We start from the raw sequence: 9454 nt of genomic DNA, 5'->3' as shown, positions 1-9454 counted from the left end.
ATTATCCAGTTTGTAATAGACGATACTTGTGTAATGTAGTACAGTACTTCAAGGCGATATGATGAAGTAAATCTTGGAAATTTGAACACAATTACCTTTCCTGGTGTTTAGATGCACTCATCTATAAAACAATGGAGTCAAACATTAAAGCTAAAATCTATAATTCCAAAACTAATAGAGAACATCTTTTGAAACTCTTTTTTTACAGTTCTTTTGATAAAAATGAGTCATAACATAAAATGAGTCAATTATTGAGCCACTGTTGTTGTTGTTTTTTGATGTAAGTTGCTAACAGTGGGAGTTATTGTTGGTTTTAATAAATACTCTGTGCACTTATTTTTAAGTAAAACTGTGTGTTCAACAACATAAACATCTCTTCCACTGTAAAAGAACCAGAATACAAAAATATGCTTAGAGCTCCACCTACTGGTCATATTATGAAGCTTAAAGGAGGAATTCATGAGACGGCTTGATCATTTAAACAGCTTTAACTAAATACACAAAAGCTTAATATAGTTATTCTGGTAAGAGTGTATTGTTCCAAAAGTTATAGTGTTTACTAGTTTGCATCAGGCCACTGGTTTTGGCAAAGTCCGCTTTCCACATGCCCCCTCCCCCCACAGGGGTCAAAGGTCACGATTCATTTGAGCTTTACATGTTACAGTGAAGAGATGAAGAACATGAAGAGCAGTGAAGCTGCAGAAACATGATCAGAAGTGATTGATATAGTTTTAGTTAATAACCCTGCGCCGATCTGACGTACATTTCAGCTAAAACAGAAATGAGAGTGTAATGAATATCCCTGCGTCAGGAGAACAATAGTAGATCCACAAACCAAACAAAACAAAGAACAGCCGTGATTCTGAAACATGAATTCTGGTAAGAGTGTATTGTTCCAACAGTTATAGTGTTTACTAGTTTGCATCACGCCACTGGTTTTGACAAAGTTTTAGTTAAGAATTAAAGCTCTTTACTGAAAAAGTCTGGATTCATACTGTTGTCACTTATTAATATAATGACATTAAGCCTATTAATAGCCCTGTTGTAAAAGCTTTAAATCATACTCACTGTTCTTGTACAGTCTTGTAAAATCCTGAGGCTTCAGCAATATCAGCACAGCAGCCGTCGACTCTCAGATCAGACAGAAGAGCCTCTTTTATAGGACTCTGAAACTGAAGTCTAGATGTCATTGTGAGAACTGAGGTGAGGAACCAGTTTTCCATGTCATTTCCTGGTACAGATTTTTATCTAGCTATCTGTAATGGGTAAAAATCAAAAACGGATCAAATCAAATTAAAACTTAAATAGACAAGCAAAAATACTTTTTGGATGGTTTTGTTGTGGAGAAATTACCTCTGCATCTAAATAATCTAGAGAGAGAGAGAGAGAGTGTGAAAAGATTATTTTCTAAAAGTCCACAGGTAGAAACATGCCCATATAGTTGAAGAAACACCTGTAAACTCATTCACATATAGACACAAATAATAATGCATATAAAATACATATAATATTCATTTTCTATATAATAATAATAATAATAATAATCATGTTTGGGGTCCTTCGGGTCAAAAATGACCCGAAGCGTTTAAATAAAAAAATATTAAAAATCGTAGCTTTATCAGAATGGTCCGAAACTTGGTGACTTTGTTGGTACTTGGTATATGAACACCCAAAAAAATTGGGGACAGGATTTGAATAGTCTAAGTGGCTGTAAAAAAAATAGTCACACTCAGGACATTCGGGTCACAAATGACCCCCATAGGAAATGAATGGGAAATTGGCAAAAATGTGACAATACAGAGTTTTTTTGTGCGTACAATCTACAAATGAGCCACGATCCTGAAAAAAAGCACACAACAGTGAAGGGGTGAATCTGTAAAACATCAAGAGTGCAAAACAGACACACACACACACACACACACACACAAACAAACACACTTTTATACATACACACTAATAAATTCAGATTACAAAAATCTGTTTTGAATTTTTTAAAATCACAGCTTCATCAGAATGTTATGAAACTTGGTAACTTTTATGGTATTAGGTATGTGAACACACACAAAAATTTAGGTCACGATCCAAGCATGCTAAGTGGTCATCACACTTCTGCCCTTTGGTCAAAAATGACCCCCATAGGAAATGAATGGGAAATTGGCAAAAATATGAAAATATTCATATAGAGTTTTTTTGTGCATACAATTTTGTGCAAAACAGACAAACTCACACACACACACACAATTTTGGAAAATGTGTGAAATAAAAGCAATTATTCATCAATGTAAGAAATAAACTGCACAGCAATGAAAGCATGAGACTAAGCCATCAAGGTTGCAAAATAGACACACTAGCATACACATAGGGAAATATGAAACTGGTGAAACTGTAACAGAGAAAATGAAAATATGTGAAATAAAATAGTTGAATCAAATAAAGGAGAGACACTGGAGTAATGTCTAAGGATGAAATTCTTCCTTAGCTACCTCCAGGCCTATTGCAGCACCTGTTTATGAAAACAATAGCCAACCACAGCATTTGTTGACACACACACACAGAGAGACAGAGAGAGAGTAAGATCAAAGGAGGGAATTCTTCCCTAGTAACCTCCAGGCCTATTGCAGCACCTGTTTATGAAAACAAAAGCCAACCACAGCATTTATTTTTGAAAACAAAAACTTGGGGTATAAATATTGCCACTTTGAGCCCAGCCCACAGTTTACTCTCACACGTTACAATGGCTAAGAGATATAGTGCTGAGGAGACACTGCATTACTTACTGCAAAGCAGTGATGAAGAGGGAACAGTTTCAGTCTCTGAAGAGGATGATTTGACAGAGGCTGACCCAAATTACATGGAGGAGGATGAAGAGGCAGAGGAGGAGGAAGAGGAAGATTTAGAGGAGAGAGAAGGCCCTCAAACTCTCCCATCAAAGAACAGGGAAATACTGTGGAGTTCCATTCCTCTACCACAGACCACGGGCAGAGCACGGGCAGAGGAGATCAGAAAAATTGCACCAGGACCAACCAGGTATGCCACTCAAAGGGCTGAAGACATAAGATCTACATTTGAACTTTTTTTCACAAGATCTATGCAACAGCAGCTACTTGATATGACCAATTTAGAGGGGCAGCGAGTGTATGGTGAAGGGTGGGCAAATATTGAAGCTACAGAAATCCAAGCTTTTTTCGGGCTGCTAATTTTGGCTGGGGTTTTGAAATCCCACAATGAATCGTCTACAAGTTTATGGGACAGTGAAATGGGAAGGGCAATCTTCCGTGCAACAATGCCACACAAAAATTTCAAGCTGCTGACAAGAATTCTAAGATTTGACGACAAGAGTTCAAGAGCTGTGAGGAGAGAGCACGACAAACTTGCACCCATTAGACAGGGGTGGGAAGACTGGGTGCAAAGATTACCAATGATGTACCAACCTGATGAAAATATCACAGTGGACGAGAGCTTGGTGGGGTTTAGGGGCAGATGCCCATTCAAGCAGTACATGCCAAAAAAACCTGCCAAATATGGCATAAAAATATGGGCAGCGTGTGACTCGAAATCCAGCTACTGCTTGAAGATGCAAATTTACACGGGAAAACCTCCAGGGATGCCACGTGAGATCAACCTGGGGAGGAGAGTGGTCTTGGACATGGTCGATGGATATCAGGGACATATTGTCACTTGTGACAATTTTTTTTCCTCATACACTCTGGGCACAGAGCTTCTAAAAAAGAAAAATAGAATGATTGGCACAATCCGGAAGAACAAGACAGAGCTGCCAAGTGCTCTGGTCAACACAAGAGGCCGGGCGGTACACTCATCACTATTCGCCTTTACAGAAACACATGCCATTGTGTCTTACATCGCCAAGAGAAGTAAAAACGTCCTTCTGATGAGCACTGTCCACAGTGATGCGGCACTCAGTGAAAGAGGTGACCAGAAACCACAAATGATCTTGTCCTACAACCGCACCAAAGGGGGAGTGGACAATCTTGACAAGGTATTTTCTACTTTGTAATTTTTTATTGATATAACTATATATTATAAAAAATGATAATGATGATAATAATAATATTATATATATGTATATGACATCCAAGACATCCATATGACATCCATAGCTTAGAATTAAAAATAAAAAAATAATGCAAATATTTATGTATATATATATATATATATATATATATTGAAATATCCAGTGATAGTTCAATTCTTTTTACATGCCATTTAGCTTAGAATAAAAAAAAGATTTCTTTATGAAATTATGTGTGTGTACATTCACACACACATAATTTCATAAAATTATAAAAAAATTATTCTAAGCTAAATGGCATGTAAAAAGAATTGAACTATCACTGGATGTCAGCAGTAATACTAAATGTGTATGCTTTTTTGTGATATTTCAGATTGTTGCCACCTACACCTGCCGGAGGAAGACAGCTCGCTGGCCCATGACAGTGTTTTACAACATGTTAGACGTTTCGGCCTACAATGCATTCGTCATATGGAGGGAAGTAAATCCCAGTTGGAGGCAGGCCGACAGCTTCAGGAGGAGGCACTTTCTGGAAGACCTGGGAAGAGCGCTAGTGTACCCCTTTATTCAATCGAGGAGGCACATTCCCCGCACCATAGCCTCTCTTCAACTAATGAAGAAAGTGCAGGAATGCGATGAGGATGCAGTTTCCTCCACGGCTGGTCCCTCCCGAGCTGGTCCCTCCCCAGGTGATCCTTCCCGAGCTCGTCCCTCCCCAGCTGGTCCCTCCCCAGCTGATCCCTCCCCAGCTGATCCTTCCCGAGCTCGTCCCTCCCCAGCTGATCCCTCCCCACCTGGTCCCTCCCGAGCTCGTCCCTACCCAACCAAAAGGTGGAGATGCAAAAGGTGCTTGCCACAGGAGTGTAAAACGGGCACCATTTGCTCACGGTGTCACATTCCTATCTGCAAGAGACACTCTGTCAGTTTATGTGAAAACTGTAATCTGTAATTAGTATGTAAATAATATGTAAATATAGTTAGGATACTTTTTTATTTCTCTAATTTACGGTTTGATAATTTTTATACTTTTGCTGTTATTTTAGTTTTTTGTTTATAATTTCCGTTGCCAATTTTGAGTTACTGTTCATAGAATAGCCTGTGTAAATAGTATGCAAATAATATAAATTTATAGTTATGATATTTAAAACAATCTATTTTTCATTGTTTGATAATAATTATTATACTTTTACTGTTAGTTTTTCGATCATTATTTGATGTTGCCAATTTTGAGTTACTGTTCATTTAATTTGTTCATTGAATTTTGAGTTACTGTTCATTGAATACTGTTCATTGAATTTTGAGTTACTGTTCATTGAATACAAAATGTTTATTGTCAAAGATTAATAAAAATATGTTATGATTGAAAGAATTGCATTTTTATTAAGTTAGAATTAAAACATCGGGTAACAAAATCCTTTCAATTAGTTATCTTTCTAATGCAATGTTCAGATTTGACTGAATTATAAAGTAAAACTGGCGCTTCAAATTACCCTTTAAACCAACCAAACAAACAAAAAAAATGACAAAAATAGTCTTTGAGAATCTGTTATTATATTTTAAAATCAACAACCTGAAAAAAAATGGGCAAATATGTGCAAAAATCACTAGAATTCGCAAGCCTTTCTACAGAAAGCTGTAAATCCATCTAGTGGTAAAAATGTGCTATTGCGTGATAAAAATGCTCAGTGTATCCACCAGATGGCACCCATCTCATTTAAAAAATTGTTTTCATGAGGCCTAGGCTTGACTCTAAAATGAAATTCAGCTTTAATAATTTTTTTTTTTTAAATATATATATATATAAATTTTCCATTATATTCAATGGGAAAAAATGGGTCATAATTATTGCATAAATATTAATTATAAATCATAAAATTCTCTCAAAACACCAAAAAAGAAAAGAAAAAATATTATTAAAAAAAAAAAAAAAAAAAAAAAATTTAGATTTTTTTTATATATATTAATTTTGCCCTCCGGGTCATTTTTGACCCGAAGGTCCTGAGTGTGAGTGTTCAATGAAGGACCCCAGAGGGTTAATTTATATAGCACCTTACCCAAGCTCAAGGACGCTTCACAATAACAGTAAAGAACAAACAATCAGTTCATACATAATAAATGGACAGTAGACATTTCGGGCCCTATTTTAACGATCTGAAACGCAAGTATCAAGTGTGAAACACAAGTAACTCTGTGGGCGGATCTCGGCCTAAATCTAAAATGTGTTGGTCTGAAGTCGCTTCATTATTCATAGGTGTGGTTTGGGCGTAACGTTAAATAAACCAATCAGAGCGTCATCTCACATTCCCTTTAAGAGCAGGCGCGCTTGTTCCATGGCGGATTGCTATTATAACGGTGGATTTGCCAGACGCACGCCAGGAGCGGTTCACAGCCGAGGAGACCGACGTTCTCGTCAGGGCCGTAAAACACAGAGAAGTGACATTGGGGATGGAGAAACACACACAAATTAACTTCGGTTAAACAGGCGTATGATAATTTGGGTAAATGTGTAAGCTAGATTTATGCCTATTTTTTCACATCTTCATGGACACAACAATGATTTCCCTCATGTGGAATATTTTTCCTTGTAATTATGTATGATTTGCAAAAACTGCAACTGCTGCGTCTGTGTGTAGATGAGAGAAGCAAAGTGTGTGTGCGTTGTGCACACGCTACATTATGGCCAAGTATGCGCCCTTAAAATAGCATATGAATAACATGCGCAACGCGCCACTGACTTTAGACGAGGTTTCTCCTGGTCAGTGACGGAATTGTTTTCTGAAACTGCAAAATAGCACCAGGGAATGTTTGCGCCGGAACACGCCTCCTCTTTTCGCTGAACCGCCCCCGGGAGCGCAAGTTCATTCCCTAATTTACCGACGTGCTTCTGTGGAGGGAAAAGTCCGCTGTGCGTCGGGTGCTAAATAGGAATGATACATGCGTCGTGTACAAAGTCAATTGTGCTGGGTGCAAGATAGGGCCCCATGAGTGTAGTACAGAGTTATGGAAAATGTTTAAGAAAAAACATGTCATGACTGATTAAACAAATGGGTTTTGAGTTTAGACTTAAATTCATGCAGTGTGGTTGTTGTCCTAAGAGCCAGGGAAAAGTTCACCCATAGATGATAGACGAAATCTCGGCTCACAAAGGAGTTCACAGCCAGAATATCGGAGAAGTTGAGCGGGAATACAGGCTAAGGAGAAAAGAAGTCAGAGAGATAGGAAGGAGCAACACCATTGAGTGACTTAAAGGTAAGCAGAAGAATTTTGTAAGTAATACGAGAAGACACGGGTAGCCAGTGGAGGTTAAACAGAATAGGAATGATATGAGCAGATCGTTTAATGTACGTTAGCAATCTTACGGCAGAGTTTTGAATATATTACAAATGCGAGATAAATGCTGGTATTCCAAAAAAAAAAAAAAAAAAAAAACATTACAGTAATCGAGGTGAGATGTGATAAACGCATGCACCAATGATTCAGTGTATTTTGGGCTGACATACATTTACATTTATGCATTTGGCAGGCATAGGAACCGAGTTTGGTAATACGGCGAAGTTGAAAAAATGCAGCTTTCACAGAGTTGACTAATATAAGGGTTGAAGATCAGTGAAGGGTCAAGAATGATACCCAAGTTATGTAATGCTTTTACTTCATATTGATAGTTTCGGATAAAGCTGGTGTTGTGTAATATTCAGTTCCCATTAAAAACTGTTCCAGTGTATATAATTCAAATGGAAAATATATATATATATATATATATATATATATATATATATATATATATATATATATAAAAAGCTTTTGATATACCTATCTGCTTTAAAAAAAAAAAAAAAAAAAATGTTTATTCGGTAACACTTTACAATAAGTTCCCATTAATTATTGGTTAATGCATTAAACATTAACAGTGAGCAATACATTTGTTCATCTTTGTTAAAGGTACACAAAAAAAAAAAAAAAAATTATAATGAGTCAAAACACCATTGAAATACATTTAAATGTTAATGTTGACGTTGCAATGTAAAATATATTAAAGGTACGCTATATGTAACTTTTTTTCTTTTCAAAATGTACATTTTAAATAACGAGTCAATACATCATCAATCAATCTTCCAAAACGTATTTTATGTAACAATGTTCATGGTTGTAAGAGAAATTTGGATTTTTTAAGAGAGTTTATTTTCTAAAAATCCACAGGGTCAAACATATAGTTGAAGAAACAAATATTTATTCACATATCCACATTATAATGTAATATAATATTAATATACATTCTATTTAATACTTAATTTGCTTGTACATTCATATTGATATTTTACATGTATATGTATGACTGATGCTGAGCTGGGAGTCATTCATGTCTTCTGCAGTGAGTTGGGTGTGTTTTTAGCTTTATCATTATCATTCTGTTGGGAAATCTGACAACATGATTCAGAACATCTTACACAATTCATTGCTTCCCCAAAAACATTCACAAATTTAACAGTTTTTGACAAATATTAATTTAATCACCTTGAACAAAGCTTATAAAACAGAAGACCTGTTTGTAATTTACATCTTCATTTCAGGGACTCTTATTAGCTGCATAATTCTAATATGTAACATCAAATCCGTTCCTTTGCACATCATGGATCAGTAGGCTGTTATTTTGTGCACCTTTAACCGTGTGATCACCAATTCTGCGGAAAAGACATTGTGTAACATAACCATATCTGCAGAAAACAGATTGTGCAAAACAGATAGAGAGATATAGTGTTTAGTGTAACACACGTTTCAACACCATATTCCCATATTTATCTGATACATATTAAAGTCCGTAAACTGTTTAAATGTCAAGTGCTTAAAGTGCTCAGAAGAGCAGCAAAAGTGTAAATCCTTCATTAGGAAACTAACGTTAGATTTCTCCTCTGGCTGCTTCAGAGACATATACAAATGTCTGTATGTTTGAGTGATTTGAGTTAAATATGTATGATTATGGTTATTCACGTGCTACTTTCATAACAACAGCTATTCTCGTCTCAGTGAAGCCGCACAGATTATTTCTGCAGGTTTATGGTCCAAAATTCAACGATGAACAGCCAAATTAAAAATGTTCTTCCCAGTGCGGCTGTTTCCACAATCACACAATCCCACAATCCCACAAATCACACACACTACCATGAATTCACTGAAGAAAAATACATTTAAAAAAAGTCTACACTGAATGTTTGAATATTATTGCCATTACATGAAAAAATAAGTGACCTCAGTCTTAGAAAAAGGGTTCACTGGGGTTCTTTTTAGAACTCTAGGGTTCATAACTCCGTTTTAAAGACTCTTTGTGCTAAAAAGGTTCTATATAAGGATGAATGTCTTAAATTATTGCATAATACTTTCATGTTTAACAGTTATTTCATTTATTTCTAGTGATAAAGTTTGTTTATG

At 36.2% G+C, this 9454-nt stretch overlaps 1 protein-coding gene across 1 annotated transcript in view; it reads right to left on the bottom strand.

The window, feature by feature from the left end:
• The window catches only part of LOC309500138 (cytosolic phospholipase A2 gamma-like), a gene marked incomplete at its 3' end in the record, with an annotated part of 8856 nt that extends 7652 nt beyond the window's left edge, over positions 1-1204 (bottom strand). The window contains exons 1-2 of the mRNA XM_082171702.1: positions 1069-1204; positions 96-121 (exon numbers count right to left, since the gene is read on the bottom strand). Coding sequence (XP_082027828.1) covers positions 96-121 — 26 coding nt within the window. The 5' untranslated portion in view covers positions 1069-1204. The remainder of the gene's footprint in view (positions 1-95; positions 122-1068) is intronic.
• Between the last annotated feature and the right edge of the window lie 8250 nt (positions 1205-9454).

Source organism: Leuciscus leuciscus (assembly GCF_965113295.1).
Source record: "Leuciscus leuciscus genome assembly, chromosome: 5".
Lineage (NCBI taxonomy): Eukaryota > Metazoa > Chordata > Actinopteri > Cypriniformes > Leuciscidae > Leuciscus > Leuciscus leuciscus.
This window is presented reverse-complemented; position numbering and strand designations above follow the sequence as displayed.